The sequence below is a fragment of the Aotus nancymaae genome, unplaced genomic scaffold (genome assembly GCF_030222135.1).
Source record: "Aotus nancymaae isolate 86718 unplaced genomic scaffold, 86718_ANA_hifiasm-v0.15.2.pri h1tg000021l, whole genome shotgun sequence".
NCBI classification, from domain to species: Eukaryota; Metazoa; Chordata; class Mammalia; order Primates; family Aotidae; genus Aotus; species Aotus nancymaae.
The window spans coordinates 24,073,663-24,093,879 of NW_026988433.1; the positions used below are offsets into that span (position 1 = coordinate 24,073,663).

The 20,217-nt window shown below is 43.9% G+C and overlaps 1 protein-coding gene across 2 annotated transcripts in view; it reads right to left on the bottom strand.

Annotated features, from left to right (window-relative positions):
* USP30 (ubiquitin specific peptidase 30) overlaps positions 1–12,091 on the bottom strand; it is a 34,199-nt gene extending 22,108 nt beyond the window's left edge. For both annotated transcript variants that reach the window (XM_012469126.3, XM_012469124.3), the window contains exons 1-3: positions 11,989–12,091; positions 8,121–8,230; positions 6,810–6,992 (exon numbers count right to left, since the gene is read on the bottom strand). In XM_012469126.3, the coding sequence (XP_012324549.1) occupies positions 6,810–6,992; positions 8,121–8,230; positions 11,989–12,071 (376 nt within the window). In that variant the 5' untranslated portion in view covers positions 12,072–12,091. The remainder of the gene's footprint in view (positions 1–6,809; positions 6,993–8,120; positions 8,231–11,988) is intronic.
* Between the last annotated feature and the right edge of the window lie 8,126 nt (positions 12,092–20,217).

Here is a 20,217-nt window from a genome sequence, read left to right on the forward strand (position 1 = left end):
TGGAAAATGATCTAATTCTGTTCAGCACCTCCATTTTTGTCTATATAAATGATCCGTACTTTTCTCCACACTGGGAGTACTGATCAGCATTTCCTGGTGTTTGTATGTCCCCAGGCAGCTACCTTCACAATTTGTGCTTGAATAAACCCTTTTAGCTGGCTCTTGAACCCTTTGATTATTTTAGGTTGAAATAGGCAATACCTAAACAAATGGGCATGACTGTGTTCCAATAAAACTTTATTGACAAAAACAGGTGGTGGCCTGGATTTGGCCCATGGGCCATCGTGTGCAGACTCCTGACTTGGCCACCCTCCTTCCTGTCTCATGTTACACTGGACCAACACTGCTAGAGTGTGAGAGAAAAAAATGTAGGAGCGTTCCTCTCAGTGCAGTTTCTGGAAGTTCAGTGACTCCCAAGATATAGTAGGCCAGCCTGTTTCTCCTTTCTGATTTGCCATCAATGGACTTGAAAGATTCCTTTAATGGGCTGCTCTGCCTATGGAGTAGCCATTCTTTCATTCTTTTACTTTCTTAATAAACTTGCTTTCACTTTAAAATCATAATAATAATAAATCCTAGGCTTCTGCATCAGTGTGCATATACTCTCGGCCAGCCCTTTCCTTCCCAGGACAAAGGGAGCAGGGTTGGGAAAGGAATCGCACTTTTCTCCCTCACCCCTTGGGCAGCCCTTCTGTTAGCTCCCCCTCACCGGCTACCCCTCAAAGGAAAATTTTAATGCCCCTTTTAACCCAAATTTGTCTAAAATACTATGGGCAATTTGGCAATATCTACTAACATTTTTATATCCTACAATCCAGCAATTTTACTTTCTCAGGACCTGCCCTAGAGAAATGCATGCTTGGCCAGGCGCGGTGGCTCACGCCTGTAATCCCAGCACTTTGGGAGGCCGAGGCGGGCAGATCACGAGGTCGAGATCAAGACCATCCTGGCCAACATGGTGAAACCCTGTCTCTACTAAAAATACAAAAATTAGCTGGGTGTGGTGGCGTGTGCCTGTAGTCCCAGCTACTCGGGAGGCTGAGGCGGGAGAATTGCTTGAACCCGGGAGGCGGAGGTTGCAGTGAGCCAAGATCCTGCCACTGCACTCCAGCAGTGCTCCATGTAACTTATCATTAGGGAAATGCAAATTAAAATGATACCATACCGTTAGGATGGCTACTATCAATAAAAACAGAAAACAACATGTGTTGGTGAGGAGAAACTGGAACGTTTGTGCATTGCTGGTGGAATTATAAAACTGTGCACCATCTGTAGAAAACAGCACAGCAGCTCCTCAAAAAATTAAACAGAATTACCATTTGATCCAGCAATTCTGAGTATTTACAGAAAATAACTGAAAGCAGGGACTTGAACACTTGGCTTATTTTCATTCTTTGGCTATCATGAATAATGTTCACAGCAGCATTATGCATGATAGCCAAAGAATGAAAATAAGCCAAATATCCCTTGACTGATGGATAGACAAACACAATGCTGCATATACACACAACAGAATATTATTTAGCCCAGACTGGGCACGGTGGCTCATATTTGTAATCCCAGCACTTTGGTAGGCCGAAGTGGGTAGATCACTTGAGGTCAGGATTTTGAGACCAGCCTGGCCAACATGGTAAAACCCTGTCTCTACTAAAAATACAAAAAATTAGCCAGGCATGGTGGTGCAGGTCTGTAATCCCAGCTACTCGGGAGGCTGAGGCAGGAGAATCAACTGAATCTGGGAGGTGGAGTGGCAATGAGCCAAGATCACACCACTACACTCCAGCCTGGGTGACAGAGTGAGACTTTGTCTTAAAAAAAAAGAAAAGATTATTCAGTCTTAAGAGGGAATGAAATTCTGATACATGCTTTAACATAAATGAACCTTGAAGTCTTTAAGTGAAATAAGCCAGTTATAAAAGGATGAATATTACATGAGTCCACTTAATGAGATACATCTTATAGATGAGGAAATTCACGACTTAATGAGGTCTGAGTCAAATTCAAAGAGAGAGAAAGTAGGGCAGTGGTTACCAAGGGCTGGGGGAGGGGAGAATGAGAGTGACTCTTTCGTGGGTAGAGTTTCAGTATGGGATGATGAAGAGTTCTGGAGAGGGATGGCGGTGACTGCTGTACAGCAATGTGGCTGTATTAATCTACTGAACTACACACTTCGAACTGGTGAAAATGGTAAATTTTATGTTATGGATATTTTGCCACAATTTTTAAAAGTAGACAAAGGATATAAACAAGCAATTCACAGACAAACTCTAAGACCAATACATTCAAAAAAGAAAAAGTGAAGGAGGTAGAGCTACATGTACTAAAATGGAAGCTTCTCTAATGCTTATTATATTTGGCCATGAAAATCACAAACAAAACAAAATAATATACAGGCCAGGTGCGGTGGCTCATGCCTGTAATTCCAGAACTTTGGGAGGCTGAGGCAAGCAGATGGCTTGAGCCCAGGAGTCCCAGACCAGCCTGGCCAACATAGTGAAATCCCATCTCTACTAAAAATACAAAAATTAGCCGGGTGTGGTGGCATGAACCTGTCGTCCCAGGTACTCAGGAGGATGAGGTGGGAGGATAGCTTGAGCCCAGGAGGCTGAGGTGCAGTGAGCCAAGACTGAACCATTACACTCCAGCCTGGGGTGACCCCATCTCCAAAAAACAAAAAACAAAAACAAAAACAAATAACACAATCTATCATTTCTATGGATGCATACAAATGTATTTAAATGCACAGAACAGGGTCTGGAAGGACCTACCTGTAGCTTCCTTTTGTGAAAGGTGGAAGGGAGCAGGATTGGAGTACTGATAAAGAGGACTTTGGCCTTCTCTGTAATGCTTTAATTTTTTAAAAAGAGAACTATTCATGCATTACTTTTATAATTAAAAATTATTTATATGCCAGATATAGTGGTTCTTGCTCGAAACCCCAGCACTCTGGGAGGCCAAGGTGGGCAGATTGCTTGAGCTCAGGAGTTCAAGACCAGCCTGGGCAACAAGTCAAAACCTTGTCTCTACCAAAAACACAAAAAATTAGCCAGGCATGGTGGCGTGTGCCTGTAGTCCCAGCTACATCGGAAGCTGAGGTGGGAGGATCGTTTTGAGCCTGTGAGGCAGAGGTTGCAGTGAGCTGAGGTTGCGCCACTGCACTCCAGCCTGGATGACACAGCAGAATGCTGTTTCAAAAAAAAAATTGTTTTTTCTAAAAAATCAAAGTAAGAGACATTGGAAAGCAGCAGAGAAGGGAGCAGACATCCTGGGACAGCAGCCCAAGGATGGCTCTGGTTCCCAGCACTGGTCCCATGTGAACAATAAGGGCAGTGCAGAGGTCAAGATTAGGATAACTCATGGACATTTCAGCTTTCACATAATCTTTGGAGTGGTGTTTTTAACCCATTTCCCATTTTCCCCAAGAATACTCCTTTCTCTAATCCTAATGTAACATCATATACATAGACAAGTTCTATTTAGAAATAACTCCAAGAACATGGCTGGGTGTGGTGGCTCACCCCTGTAGTCCCAGCACTTTGGGAGACTGAGTAAGGAGGATCTCTTGAGGTCAGGAGCTTGAGACCAGCCCAGTCAACATAGAAAGACCCCATCCCTATTTTTAAAAAAACTTTTTAAAGGCCAGGGGTCAGGTGTGGTGGCTCACACGTATAATCCCAGACTTTGGGAGGCCAGATGGATCACCTGAGGTCAGGAGTTCAAGACCAGCCTGACCAACATGGTGAAACTCTGTCTCTACTAAAAATAAAAATAAAAAAAAATAGCCAGGCCTGGTGGTGGGCACCTGTAATCCCAGCTACTCAGGAGGCTGAGGCGGGAGAATCACTTGAACCCAGGAGGCAAAGGTTGCAGTGAGCTGAGATTGTGCCATTGCACTCCAGCCTGGGTAACAGAGCAAGACTCTGCCTCAAAACAAAACAAAAATAAAACCAAAAAGAAAAGGCTGGGCGTGGTGTCCCACGTCTATAATCCCAGCACTTTGGGAAGCTGAGGTGGGTGGATCATTTGAAGTCAGGAGTTCGAGAGCAGCCTGGTGAAACCCTGTTTCTACTAAAAATACAAAAATTAGCCTGGTGTGGTGGTGGGTGCCTGTAATTCCAGGTACTCAGGAGGCTGAGGCAGGGGAATCACTTGAACCCGGGAGGTGGAGGCTGCAGTGGGCTGAGATTGCGCCACTGCACTCCAGCCTGAGTGACAAAGCGAGACTCTGTCTCAAGAAAAAAAAAAGAAAAAGAAAGAACTCCGAGAACAGTTTTTATATTTTCACATTTAAAATCAGTGAGATTTGCTTCAGCCTGAAAGAGCATGTTTACGTAAAATTAGATGAACACTGGCAGTGAGTTGCACTTTTTTTTTTCAAAACCAGAAATGGGCTAAAAAAAAAAAACAGGATAGTAAAAGAAATTATTCTCAAGTCACCTCTTCTACAGAAAAGAACACTTACTTCATAAAGATTACTGTGTCAAGCAGAGCTCACATGGGAAAATAACTCAGTGAAGCAAGATTTAGCTGAATGTTTTTTAAACCCAATTTTCTCCTTACAGTGAGAGCAATATATCCTTATTGTTAAAAGTAGAAGTATAGTTTTTTCCCAAAAATGATTTTTAAAACTGCCAATGACTGTACAATACCAAAATGGCCACTGCTAACATTTGAGCCTTTTTCAGTCCAGCCTTTATCTGTGGAAGTTCCTACCCTGATGAAGTCAAATTATACTTTCTATGCTGCTCTTTAAATTTATCATTACAGCCTACGCCTTCCCCCAAATTAAAAAAAAATTTCATAAAAGCGATTCTTAATGGCTGTATGCCATCGATTGCTTAATCATTTTCTCATCTAAGTGCTAGAAGCCCTACCCTGCTTAGCTTCAGAGGTCTGATGAGATCAGGTATGTTCAGGGTACTATGGCCAGAGGTGATTGCTTAATCATTCTGTTAGATATCTACATTATTTTCTCTTTATTGTCATTATAATTAGGTATTGGAGATCTTTGTGCATACATCATGCTCTATATAATATCCATGGAATGTCAGCAGATGTTGTGAAAAAAAAAAAAAACAGTTCTACAGTCAAAAAAGTTGGTTTAAAAATGAAGTTGGGCTGGGCGTGGTGACTCATGCCTGTGATCCCAGCACTTTGGGCCAAGGCAGGCAGATCAACTGAGGTCAGGAGTTTGAGACCAGCCTGGGTAAAGTGGTGAAACGCCATTTCTACTAAAAATATAAAAATTAGCCAGGTGTGGTTGGATGCACCTGTAATCCCAACTACAAGGGAGGCTGAGGCAGAAGAATCGCTTAAACCTGGGAGGCAAAGGTTGCAGTGAGCCGAGATTGTGCCACTGCACTCCAGCCTGGGCAACAGAACAAGACTGTCTCAAAAATAAAATAAAATAAAATAGAAGTTGAGGCCAGGTGCAGTGGGTCATGCCTGTAATTCCAGCATTTTGGGAGGCTGAGGCAGGCAGATCACTTGAGGCCACGAGTTTGAGACTAGCCTGGTCAACATAGCAAGACCCTGTCTCTACTAAAAATGCAAAAAATTAGCTGGGTGTGGTGGCAGAGACCTGTCATCCCAGCTGCTAAAGAGGCTGAGGCAGAAGAATCACTTCAACCCAGGAGGTGAAGGTTGCAGTGAGCTGAGATTGCACCACTGCACTCCAGCCTGGGCAACAAGGTGAGATTCTTAAATAAATAAATAAATAAATAATGTTGGGTAGGTTATTTCTTATAAACTTTACCAAGCCAGTGTATATTGTGACTCTGCAAGTTGGGGGCCACCATGCAGCCATTCCTAAACTTGTTTGCTTTTAGGACTCCATTTTTCAAGCTAGTTAAGTCACAATCCATGTTTCTAACCATTTTCATAAGGCAGACTCCCAGACATGGAATTACTAGGTCAAATGGTACTGAATATTTCACAAGCTATTATTGTGTAGTTACAAACTGCTTTCCAGAAATGTTGCACTAAGTTACACCCCTGTCAGCAGCATATGGATGTACTGTCCAACACCTGGCCAGGGCTGCAAATCTGTTTTTTAATCTTTGCTGATAGGTAGAAAATAGCACTTTTATTTTGTTCATACTTCTTTGATGATGGTCAAGTTGAACATTTGAGTTTGTTAGCAGTTTGTATTACTTCTTTTGTGAATTACCTTATTTTCTAGGTTAATGGACTTTTTTTTTTTTTTTTTTTTTTTGAGACAGAATTTCATTCTGTCACCAGGCTGGAGTGCAGTGGCACAATCTCAGCTCACTGCAACCTCCACCTCCTGGGTTTAAGTGATTTTCCTGCCTCAGTCTCCCAAGTAGCTGGGACTACAAGCACGCACCACCACACCCAGGTAACTTTTTTTTTGTATTTTTAGTAGAGATGGGGTTTCACCGTGTTGGCCAGGATGGTCTTGATCTCTTGATCTTATGATCTGCCTGCCTCAAGCTCCCAAAGTGCTGGGATTACAAGTGTGGGCCACCGCACCCAGCCAGACATTTTTTTTTTTTCCACTTTAATGTGTTTGAAACCAGAGTACTTCTTACAATGAAACTGTTTATGTGGCAGTGGATTTCCTTCCTTCCTTAAAAAGCTGCTATTAAATTGACAATTTAAAAAATAAATGGTTCCATCTTTGTTTTTTAAAAAACACCTTTTTGTATCTATTGGGCTCTTAGTGTTTTGTTTTGTTTTTTTTGTATAATGACCTATATGATCTTTTCCTACAATAAGGCTATTAATTCTTTGTCATCTGGACTTCTTTGAAAAGGTACATAATCCCCTTGAAATTCCCATCTAGATACCTTTCAGAAGGTGCAACAGTGTTAAGGATAAATACTGGTGTGAGGGGGGCTCCTTCTGATCCCTGGTGTACTGAGTGGTGAACTCTTCCAGCCACTTGATGAAAGCAGGACAGGCAGACAGGCCTTGAAGCAGGGAGTTCATGAAGCAAGTGTTTCCTAAATTGACAAGGCCAGGCACAAGCCCTAAAAAGAAGCAGGGGGAAGATGAGAACAGCTTATCACATTTGACAGATTTCTCTCCCATTTGGGACCCAGAGTTCCATCACTGTGGCCTTAAATTTGGAATCCCAATCCAAGAGGATCCTTATCCACAGAGATCTGGCATCCAGGCCTTCTGTCTGTGCCAAGGCTTGGTTCTAGTACTGCTCCTGCAGACTGTAAGCATAGAAGGACAGATCCCCCTTGTATGTTATTTTTGAAACCTATCATGGTATCCAGCACTGCTTGGTTCTTCCTAAATGTATAAAAACACTTAGTAACCATCTCCTGTCTTTTTCTCTTCCTCATTCTCCCTCACATGCTCTCTTTCTTTTTTAATCAGAAAGCAATGTTTCTCAGAACAGAAGAAAACAATTGTTCTGTTGTTATTTCCCCAGTTCAATGATTCTGTTCTTAACACACTGGGAAAGACACCACTATACCAATTCTGATCAGTCTTTCTGCAGAGATCAACATAGTCTAATATAATTCTTTCTTCTGCTGGAAATCTTTTTGAAAAACTTTTTATTATCAAAGTCCTCAAAGACACACACAAGGAAGGAGAATGTATAATTAACCTCAATTATAACTGTCCCCAGATTTAACAATGATCAAATTTCACTACATTCTTTCCTTCTTTTTTTATTTGCTGAATTTTAATCAATGTTAAATAGAGCAACATTTACAAAAGAGAGCATTTAAAAAAATAAGAAAATAACATTTTAGTAATGAAGGCATTCACTTGAAATTTTTACCAGTTCCTAGTAAGCTAGCCCAAGAGAACACAAATGTATGATGTAATTAGTCAGTTTGCACTACTGAAAAATACAATTGCCATATTAATGAGAACACTTAAACAATTATGCTGTTTGACATTTTTCATTACAAAGCATGCCTCAAACTCCAGTCTGGAGAGGGGCTGAAATAGAAATCTTTTTACTACAGCATATAAAGTAATGACTAATGGTAAAAGTACTGTTTCAAAACCTGAAGTCCTCATTTTAAAGATACAGAGAACAAACATGACCAACCTCCCCCATTCTTTGAACTGTTTTCAGATAATAGGGATTTGGGTCAAGTCTATAGACCATGGTGCAGTGTTATCATTCTTACCTTTTCTACGCTTCTTTCTTTCTGTAATGGGACCCCAAATAACATATATTCCTGCTGCAAGAGCAGCAGCAATTCCACCTATCACTCCCCAGTTCTTCATGACTTTATATCTAAAAAAGAAAACAAGTTTACTGTCTTCCCTCAACACAAATACAATATGTGAATATACAGATATAAACAGAATAATATTTTGTCAAAATAACCCATCAAAAACCTAATTTCAAGTTAAAGTGATATATAGTCATAGGATTACATCTTGAAAATCAGGATGTCTAGACATTAGGATTTAAAATCTAAGTCAACCAGGGGCAGTGGCTCATGCCTATAATGCCAACACTTTGGGAAGTCAAGGCAGGTGGATCCCTTGAACCTTAAAGTTCAAGACCAGCCTGGGAAGCATGGTGAAATCCTGTCTCTACTAAAAACACAAAAATTCGCTGGGCACGGTGATGTGCACCTGTAATCTCAGCTCCTCAGGACGCTGAGGCAGGAGAACCACTCGAATCCAGGAGGCAGAGGTTGCAGTGAGCTGAGATTGCACCACTGCACTCCAGCCTGGGCGACAGAGCAAGACTCAGTCTCAAAAAAAAAACAAAAAAAAAAACAAAAAAAACCAAAAAAACAACTAAGTCAGACCATAACATTCTAAAGGCTACTTCTCTCTCTGAGAAAAAACTGAAGTTATCTTCTGCCGCTCACTCCACTTCCCCATAGAATATCACCAGCCAATGCTCTGACCTCAAGGCCTTTGCACTGCTCTTCCCTCTGCTCAGACTGCCCTTCCCCCAGATCACTGCTTAGCTGACTCCTTTACCTCCCTTTGCTTCGCAAGAGGCCTACCTGAACACATCATTGGGACCTGTCCTGGTCCCCTTGACGTGATTCTACTTTTTCTTTTTACCATAGTACTTACCACCTTCTAACATAAAATTCATTTATTCACTATGTTTGTTTGTTTTCTTTCTTTTTTAATGCACTGGGTTTGTTGTCTGTCTCCCTCAGCTAGCATGTACTTTGTTTTACTCACTAACGAGCTCAAGTGTCTAGATCATGCTTGGCACGTAGTAGGTTCTCAATAATATTTATTGAATGACCGAATACCGGAAAAAATATACAGAAATGAATTTCTCTTTTAGATTATTAGACAGGGAAGGGGCATACATACAATGGTATGAAAGAGCTGAGTATTTATGAAGTTAAAGGCTTCTTAACTTCAGGCTTGACTTGAATACTGAAGTTATTCTTTTGCTACAAATTAAGAAATTTCACCAGCAATTTAAAATATTGTTTTTATACAAAGTTATATATTTCTACAAAATAAGGCAAACCATCTATGTGTATATAGCTTTGTGATAAACATTAACTTCAGTAAACATTAACTAGAGTCACTGGTGACAACACTGACTCTATTTATAATCAGCATTTCCTAGTGTCATAGCTGATAGCTGAATTTCAGATAAATATTTGTTTTCCAAGACAGAGTCAACAGAATATGCACCAAACTTGGTGAAGAAAGTGGGATCCCACTATTCTGGTTCAGTCCTGGTTTTGCTACTTCATTCGGCATAATTTCACCTTCTAAGCCTTAGCTTCCTCATCTATACAATAGGGATAATCCATAAGACCCATCTCACAGGGTTGTTGTGGGGATTAAATAAGTGTGAATGCATAGAGTACACAGTAAGAACTTAATAAACGTTAGCTGCTACAAATTAAGCATTATAATCTCAGGTTCATTCGTGAAAATCATTCTTTCTTTCCTTTTTTTCTTTTTTCTTCTTTTTTTTTTTTTTTTTGAGACAGTGTCGTGCTCTAGTGCCCAGGCTAGAGTGCAGTGGTGCCATCTCAGCTCACGGCAACCTCCACCTTCTGGGCTCAAGTGATCCTCCTGCCCCAGCTTCCCGAGTAGATGAGACCACAAGTGCACACCACCACACCCAGGTAATTTATAAATTCTTTTGTAGAGACAAGATCTCACTATGTCGCCCAGGATGTCTTGAACTCCTGAGCTCAAGCAATCTGCCTGCCTCAGCCTTCCAAAGTCCTGGGATTACAGGTGTAATCACCCAGCCAGTGAAAGGTATTCTTGAAGATTCTTAATGCATCACTGTGCTTTTACACGATACAATGATACATGAGTTCACAAAAGTGGCTGGTAAGGTTAAAAGGACTGTTATTGAATGCTAAAGCACTTTACTAGTGCTTTAAAATCCCCTTATCAAACACTAATATTTATGGGTGCATAATCTATGCCAGGCCCTGTAACAATCTTATCATCTTATCTTATTTTTAAAACAACCCCACAGAAGCAGGCTCTACTATTACTTTCTTTTTTTTTTTTTTTTTGAGACAGAGTCTCACTCTGTCACTCAGGCTGGAGTGCAGTGGCATGATCTTGGCTCACTGTAACCTCTGCCCTCTGCCTCCTGGGTCCAAGTGATTCTCCTCCTTCAGCCTCCTGAGTAGCTGGGATTACAGGCGTGCACCACCAAGCCCAGCTAATTTTTTGTATTTTTAGTAGAGATGGGGTTTCACCATGTTGGTCAGGCTGGTCTCAAACTCCTGACCTTGTGATCCACCCGCCCTGGCCTCTCAAAGTGCTGGGATTACAGGCGTGAGCCACCGCGCCCGGCCTACCACTTTCATTTTTATAGCTGAAGAAACTAAGACCCCAACTTGGTCACAGTGAGTAAAGGAACATGGCTCTGAATCACGCCTGTTTGTCTCCCAAGTCTGTGCTTAAAACCACAAAGTTCAAGATGGCAACTGAAGGAAAGAGTGTCGAGGGGATGGGAGAGAGGACTTGTCCATGTAGTTAGCTGCATAAGGAAAAAGCACCCAGGGACAAGTGGTGACTTTGGAAACTCCATTCCTCTGCAAAATGACATCCCGAGGAGAGTGGTGAGGCCTAGGGATGAAAAGATCTGGCTTCTCCTCCCAGCTCTGCTATCAGGTTAGCTGTGGGGCCACACTTCCCACCTGCGGAACGGGGGCACTAGACAGGATAGCTATTGAGGACTTTCAGCCCTGGGGTAATAAGCTCTTTAGACTTGCTCCAGTTCCAGAGGAAGCCGCCGTGAGCAACAGGTCTCAGTCATTTGGGGTCAGCAGTGGGGGAGGGAGGACTCAATTCTGAAGCCCAGAACCCTTGGGAGGGTGAATAAGAGGGAAATGGGGGCCCTGATACGAGTGGGAACCCAGGCAATCGAGGAGTCCTAACAAAAACAGAGAGCTTTAACAAGACCAAGCAACCTTAACAGGTTAAAGGAGCCCTCACCAATTTAGGGACCCTTGCAAAACAAGGGCCTTTAATAACATCGAGGACCCAGACAGAAGTGGGGATCCGTATTAGACTAGAGCGCGGGCTGACAGGAATAGGGGGAGGTACTAAGAAAACGCAGGGTTTGCAGGCCCGGGGCACTTATAGGACTGTAAGAACCACGCCAAGATTGGGGAACCCTTGCGGTCCAGAAACTGTTATGAGTGGGGGACTCAGAAGGATTGAGGGTATACCAGAAGGACTGAGGGGTCTTGGCAGGCCTAGGAGGCACCTAAAGGACTGGGGGCACTGACAGAATTCGGTGCCTTGACAAGACGGGAGGACCCTGGGTGTCCTGCGAACAATGACAGGAGGGGGAGGGACCGACAGACCCGGGGAGTGCGGACAGCATCGGTGTTGCCGAAGGACTGGAGGCCCGTCACGCCTCCCACCTAAGGGCCTAGGCCTCCAACCCTAAAGGATGCAGAAGCTTCCGGACTACCCGTGAGGGCCCTGGGACTCCAACTAGGGCATGAAAAAGCCGTCACGGGCCCAAGCTGAGGACCTTGGTCCCGGCCTCTTCGGCCGCCCCGCCCCCCAAAAGCTCACCTGACAGCCGCTCCGGTACGCAGGAAGCGCTGGATGGCCCTGTCGGCCGCAGTCATCGCCGCCTCGGCCCGGGAGCTCAGCATTGCGGCCGCACCGGAGGCCTGAACCCGCCTCCGCCGCTACTGTCGCCGCCGCAGCCGGACCGAGGGCTACGAACGTTCCCGAGACAGCGGAACCTGCGGTCGCAGTCCCAGCACCTCGGGGGAAGGTAGACCGCAGGACCGTGCCTAGGGGGATCGGAAGTAGCTGGTGCCGGAGAGCAATAGCTGACGGACCACAATATTTTTTTCGTTTCCCTTAGCAACAAGCGCCGGCGTCGGTTGCTACGCTAGGCTCAACTGCCCAGGGCGGCTTGGTTTTCAGATTTTTGCTTAGGCTCCATTCATAAATATAGATGGCACACTTCTAGGATGGATCCTGGGTCATGATTTGAAATTTTCGGTGTGGAGAAGAGGCTCCAGGCCAAAAGTCGGGTCAGGCCTCTGCTATAATTGGTTATTATTGTGGCCAGAGTGGAAATAGGTAGCAAAGGAAGGAACTTTAAGGAGCATGAGGCCCATCTCTGATGATATCAGTAGAGAAACCAACGTATTTAATAATAATAGCCAACAAACTTATTGTTCACTTAGGTGCCAGGTATAGAGCTAAGCATGTCACATGCATTATTTACATTTAATATTCACACCAACTCTACATTACCCACCTTTTACATCCCAGGGAACCCAAGATATTTGAAGAAACAGTAAGTTTTTTGACACAGCTTGTAAGTGGTGAAAAGAGATTGGCATTGCAGTCTGTGTATCTCCAGAATAGCACTCTCCAACAGAAATATACAAGAGCCACACAGGTAATTTTACATTTTCTAGTGGCCACATTAAAGTAAAAAGCCAGAAGTAACCCGGACGCTGTGGCTCACGCCTGTAATCCCAGCACTTTGGGATGCCGAGGTGGGTGGATTGCTTGAGGTCAGGAGTTCGAGACCAGCCTGGTCAATATGGTGAAACCCTGTCTCTACTAAAAAATACAAAAATTTTCGGGGGATGCTGGTGCGTGCCTGTAATCCCAGCTACTTGAGAGGCTGAAGCAGGAGAATCGCTTGAACCTGGGAGGCAGAGGCTGCAGTGAGCCAAGACTGCACCACTGCATTCCAGCCTGGGTGACAGAGGGAAACTCTGTCTCAAAAAAAAAAAAAAAAGCAAGAGGTAAAATTAATTTTAACAATATATTTTCCTTGACCCAATATGTTTAAAATTTTGGGCCAGGTGCAGTGGCTTATGCCTATAATCCCAGCACTTTGGGAGGCCAAGGTGGGAGGATGGCTTGAGGCCAGGAGTCCAGGACTACCCTGGGCAATACAGCAGGAACCCATGGCTACCAAAAAAAGAAAAACAAAATATTGTCATTTCTATCTGAAAATTATTGATGAGATAATTTACATTTTTTTTTTTTTTTGGAACTAAGTACCTCTCAATTTGGAGTGCCCACTTTTCATGTGCTCAATAGCCACAAGGGGCCAGCAGCTACTGTATTGGACAGCACAGTTTATAAAGGTTAGGGCCATCCTTTTCAATCACTTTCTCCGACTTTGGACTGAGTAATTGCATTCATGCTGGGGATGGTGTTACATACCTGTAGCCCCAACTACAGAAACAAAACAAAACAAAAGAAATCAATGCATTAGATCAGTGGTTCTCAAAGTTTTGTTCTCAGGATCTCCCTGTAAGCTTAAAAAGGATTCAGGGATTTTGTTTATATCTAACTGTATCCTGTTAGAAATTAAAACTGTGGGGTTGGGCACTGTGGCTCATGCCTATAATCCCAGCACTTTGATAGGCCAAGGCATGTGGATCACCTGAGGTAATCAGCCTGGTCAGCAAGGTAAAACCCCATCTGTACTAAAAATACAAAAAATTATCCAGGTATGGTGGCACACTCCTGTAGTCCCAGCTACTCGGGAGGCTGAGGCAGGAGAATTTCTTGAACCCGGCAGGTGAAGGTTGCATTGAGCTGAGATCATGCCACTGCATTCCAATTTGGGTGACATAGCGAGACTCCGTCTCAAAATAACAACAACAACAAAAAAAAAAAAAAAAAAAAAAAAAGAAAGAAAAGAAAAGAAAAGAAAAAGAAATTCAAATTCAGAATTTTTGTTTCTTTAAAATTGATGTATGTAGGCATAGCTTGTTTTATTGCATTTCACTTTCTTGTGCTTCACAGATACTGGGTTTTTACAAGTTCAAGGTTTGTGGCAACCTTGACTACAGCAAGTCTATTGGGACCATTTTCAACAGCATGTGCTCACTTTGTGTCTCTGTACCACATCCCAGTAATTCTTGCAATATTTCAAACTTGTTTTCTTTAGTTTTTCGAGATAGGGTCTCACTCTGTCACACAGGCTGGAGTGCAGTGGCACAATCTTGGCTCGCTGCAACCTCCACCTCCAGGGGTTCAAGCCATTTTTGTACCTCAGCCACTCAAATAGCTGGAATTACAGGCACACGCCACCATGCCCGGCTAATTTTTGCATTTTTAGTAGAGATAGGGTTTCCCTATGTTGGCCAGGCTGGTTTTGAACTCCTGACCTCAGGAGATCTGCTTGCCTTGGCCTCCCAAAGTGTTGGGATTACAGGCGTGAGCCACTGCACCCAGCCCCAAACTTTTTCATTATTATTATGCCTATTAAGGTGATCTGTGATCAGTGGTCTTTGATGTTCTATTGTAATTGTTTTGGGGTGCCACAAACGGCATTCTTATAAGACAGCCAACTTAACAGTATTGTGTGTGTTCTAAGTGCTTCACTGACTGGCTGTTCCCACCTCTCTCTCCCTCTTCTCAGGTCTCCCTAGTCTAGACACAACAATATTGAATTTCAGTCAATTAATAACCCCACAATGGCCTCTAAATGTTTGAGGGATAGGAAGAGTCGCACATCTCTCATTTTTAAATCAAAAGCTAGAAATGATGAAGTTCAGTGAGGAAGGCAGGTCAAAAGTCAAGACAGGCTGACAGCTAGGCTCCTTGCATCTAATATTTAGCCAGTTTGTGAATTCAAAGGAAAATTTCCTGAAGGAAATTAAAAGTGCTACTCCAGTGAACACAATGTAAACTAGAAATCCTAAGCCCCCAACTGACTGAATGGGCCCCCTCTTGGCCAAGGGGAACTTCGAGAAACCTTAAACACTGAGTTCCCAGCCATGATGAAATGGGAGGTCAGACATGCTTCATTGTATTTACTCTCTTCCTTTAGAAGTTCAGCCACAACTGACCAGCATTAATGCTAAAACAGTGATCATAAGACGGACAGAGTGGACTCTGTGGCAATGAGATATCAAACTATAAACAGTATCTAAGGTTATGCCAGACAAGGGTTAAGTCACACCCCTACATTTAAAGAATAATCTGTTTTATATCATATTTCTTTCTCTTCTTTCTTTTCCCTCCCTCACTCCTTCCTCTTTCTTTCTTTTCTTTTTTCTTTTTCTTTCTTTCTCTCTATTTCTTTCCTCCCTTTCCTCCCTTCCTTCCCTTCCTTCCTCCTCCCCTCCCCTCCCCTCCCCTCCCCTCCCCTCCTTTCCTTCCTTCCTTCTCCCTCTGTCACCCAGGCTGGAGTGCAGTGGGGCAATCTCGGTTCACTGCAACCTCTGCCTCCCAGGTTCCAGTGATTCTCCTGCCTCAGCCTTCTGAGTATCTGGGACTACAGGTGGGTGACACCAGGCCCAGCTAATTTTTGTATTTTTAGTAGAGATGAGGTTTCACCAGGTTGGCCAGGCTGGTCTCGATCTCCTGACCTCAGGTGAATCAAGATATGGAATCACCATTGCCTGCAAGTAACCCCCTGGCTCTTTGTACTCACCCCCCCACCCCCACCCACCTTCAACCTCTGGCAACCACTGATGGAAACAGAAATATTTAAAACCCAACAATAGGCTGGGCGCAGTGGCTCACGCCTGTAATCCCAGCACTTTGGGAGGCCGAGGCGGGTGAATCACGAGGTCAAGAGATCGAGACCATCCTGGTCAACATGGTGAAACCCTGTCTCTACTAAAAATACAAAAAATTAGCTGGGCACGGTGGCGCGTGCCTGTAATCCCAGCTACTCAGGAGGCTGAGGCAGGAGAATTGCCTGAACCCAGGAGGCGGAGGTTGCGGTGAGCCGAGATCGTGCCATTGCACTCCAGCCTGGGTAACGAGCGAAACTCCGTCTCAAAAAAAAAAACCCAACAATACTGAAGCAGGGCAGGTGCAGTGACTCACACCTGTAATCCCAGCACTTTGGGTGAACGAGGCGAGTGGATCCCTTGAGCCCAAGAGTTTTGAGACCAGTCTAGGCAGCATGGTAAACCCTGTCTCTACAAAAAATACAAAAAATACAGGTGTTGTTGGCATACACCTGTAGTCCCAGCTACTTGGGAGGCTGAGGTGGGAGGATAGCTTGAGCCCAGGAGTTAGAGGTTGCAGTGAGCCATGATTGTGCCACTGCACTCCACCACACAGTCTAGGCAGCAGAGCAAGACCTTGTCTCAAAAAAAAAAAAAAAGCAGCATACATTCTATTAGACATCAGACCGATATCACTCATTGTATAGTCTCTAAAAAACTCCGAGATACATTGGTGAGTGAATGGGAGTGGGAAAGGCTTAGTATTATTATGAAAAATTCTGACCCTGTGAACCTCCTAAAAGGGTCTTCAGTACCCTTAGGGAGCCTGCAGACTGTACTTTGGGAACCACCACGTTAGCCTGCTGGGTGAATACTAAAATTAGTCTAGCTCATCTTTTGTATTTTTTGTAAAGGCAGTGTTTCACCATGTTGCCCAGACTGATCTCGAACTCTTGGGCTCAAGTGATCCACCCTCCTTGGCCTCCCAAAGTGCCCTGTCTTTAAGTGCTATGCTTACCCACCACACTCTGAGTAAGCCTGGAGAGGAGAGGACTGGCCCAGAGGATGGACCCTAGTTTGTAGCACTTAGAGTATGCAGAGCTTGCTTCCTTTTGTCCTCGGTGCTGGGTCTTACTGTCTGTTGTGGAAAAACAAGATGTTTTCACACGTATAAAATGTTTGTTCTGTTCACAGGTAGAAAGAATAAACACAGAAAGATTCAAACATTCACAGGATTTCCATTTATTTTTTCCTTATGTGGTTGTTTTGGAGGCCAAAACAAAACAATAACAAGTGTCTCAAATGTCTCAAAATCATTTAAATTCCGCCTCACACGCTATGTCAGAACTGTCTGTTGTAGCTCTTGTTTTTTCTCATTGATCAGCATCGATCAGCATTATGTCAGCAGCACGTTCTTCTTTTTTTTTTGAGATGGAGTCTCCATCTGTCACCGAGGCTGGAGTGCAGTGGTGTGATCTCGGCTCACTGCAACCTCCAGCTCCTAGGTTCAAGCAATTCTCTTGCCTCAGTCTCCCGAGTAGCTGGGACTATAGGTGCATGCCACCACGCCCAGCTAACTTTTTGTATTTTTAGTAGAGATGGGGTTTCACCGTGTTAGCCAGGATGGTCTCAATCTCCTGACCTTGTGATCCACCTGCCTTGGCCTCCAAAAGTGCTGGGGTTACAGGCGTGAGCCACCGCTCCTGGCCAGCAGCATGTTCTTAGCACTGATTCACTCTTCTCCCCAGACAAGTCTGTGGGTTGACCCCCAAGGCCAGAAGAGGATGAAGTGTAGAGTAAACATCATTTCTTAGATAAATAAATGTTGAGAGAACATAAGAAGGGTTTCCTCAGTTAAAAAAAAAAGCATCCACTTTCATTATTCACACAGCAGCCGTTGGAGGAGTGAAGGGTGGTTTTACTAAGAATTATGCTGGGACAACAGGTGTTGAACTGAGACTGTCTCCAAATATATGGTCACCCTAGTCAATGAAATAGAAAATCTTTGGTTCTAGATCTGGCTCAAAACTTCCAGCTGGCCAGGCGTGGTGGCTCGTGACTGTAATCCCAGCACTTTGGGAGACTGAGGCGAATGGATCACCTGAGGTCAGGAGTTCGAGATCAGCCTGGCCAACATGGTGAAACCCCGTCTCTACTAAAAATACAAAAATGCTGGGCATGATGCTGCACACCTGTAACCCAGCTACTCAGGAGGCTGAGGTGAGAAGATTTCTTGAACCTAGGAGGTGGAGGTGGCAGTGAGCTGAGATCACGCCACTGCACTCCAGCCTGGGCTACAGAGCAAGACTCCATCTCTGTTTCAGTAAAACAGCTTGTCCTCCAAATAGTGGGTGGGTCTCGTCCAATTAATTGAAGTACTAAAGAGGAGGGGACAAAAAGAGACTGGGCTGGGTGTGGTGGCTCATGCCTATAATCCCAGCACTTTGGGAGGCTGAGGCAGGTGGATCACAAGGTCAGGAGATCCAGACCAACCTGGCCAACATGGTGAAACCCTGTCTCTACTGAAATACAAAACAAACAACAACAACAAGAAAAATTAGCCGAGCATGGTGGTGTGTGCCTGTGGTCCCAGCTACTCAGGAGACTGAGGTAGGAGAATCGCTTGAACCCGGGAGGTGGAGGTTGCAGTGAGCTGAGATCGCACCACTGCACTCCAGCCTGGCGACAGAGCAAGACTCCACCTCAAAAAAAAAAAAAAAAAAAAAAGACTGACTTCCTCCAAGCAAGAAGGAATTATGCTCGCAGACTGTCTTTAAACTTGAATTGCAACAATGGCTTTTTCCCTAGGTCTCCAGCTTTCTGGCACACTCTACAGATTTTGGACTTGCTAGCTTCTACAATTGTGTGAGCCAGTTCTTTAAAATAAGGCTCTCTCTTATATCTGTATCTATGTCTACATGAATAGCTATGTCTATATCTATATGTCTATTTCTGTGTCTCTGTATCTGTATGATCTACATGTGCACACACACACACACACACACACGTCCTACTGATTCTGTTTCTCTGCAGAACTCTGACTGGTACAATGGCATCACAGTTTCCTCACCTGAAACACAGTGATTGCAACCACCTGCCGAAACTTGTTATCAACAAGACCCCATACTAGGTACCTACATGCACCACCCTGTTTTATCCTCCCAACAGCACCCCCAGTAGTTTCTATTAAAATCCCATTTCACAGAAGAGGAAACTAAAGCCCAGAGAAGTGAATTGACTTGGCCAAGGTCATCCTGTGGGTTTGTGACCAGGCAGTAGGTCTGTGTGGTTCTAAGGGCTGTGTCTTAAGCTGGACAATTCTGCCTCAGACCTGAGCCCATCAGGCTGGGACCATCACCCCACACCCCCAGTGTGATCTGCACCCCACATTTCTGTTGGTTTCAAGACACTGCCTGGGCATATGGAGCAACCTAGCCCTGATTCTAGCTGGGATCTCATTTACACCAAGTGGGCTAAAGAGGGGATGGGAAATAGAACATAAGTAGCTCTTACTCCTTCAGATAGATGTTTGGCCAGGCGCAGTGGCTCACACCTGTAATCCCAGCACTTTGGGAAGCCGAGGTGGGTGGATTACCTGAGAGTCAGGAGTTCAAGACCTGCCTGGCCAACCTTGTGAAACCCCGTCTCTACTAAAAATACGAAAATTAGCTGGGTGTGGTGGCGCATGCCTGTAATCCTAGCTGCTCAGGAGGCTGAGACAGGAGAATCACTTAGAAGCCGGGAGGTGAAGGTTGCAGTGAGCCGAGATTGTGCCATTGCACTCCAGCCTGGGTGGCAGAGAGAGACTCTGTCTCAAAAAAAAAAAAAAAAATTTGACCTTACTTGTAATGAAAAGAATGCAGATTAAAACTATAATTAGAAAACATTTTTTTAACCCATCAGATTAACAAAGCATAAAGAAATGGGATAACATAGTGATGATGGTATATGAGTAAACAGAACACTTGGGTATCTCTGTGAGAGGTATAGTCGCCAGGGAGAGCAATTTGGATGTTTATCAAAATTACAAATCTTCATACTCAGTGACAAAGTATTTATCATATATGTGGAAGAATAAGCATATTTATTGCAGCATTCAAGAAGTTTTTTTCCTCAATTTTTTTATTGTGGCAAAATACACATAACATAAAATTTGTCATCTTAATCATTTATTTTATTTTTAGAGAAAGTCTCACTCTGTTGCCCAGGCTGAAAGTGCAGTGGCATTATCACAGCTCACTGCAGCCCTGAACTCCTGAGCTCAGATGGATCCTTCTACCCCAGCCTCACAAGTAGTTAGGACTACAGACACAAGCCATTGTACCTTGCTGATTTTTCTTTTTTTGTAGAG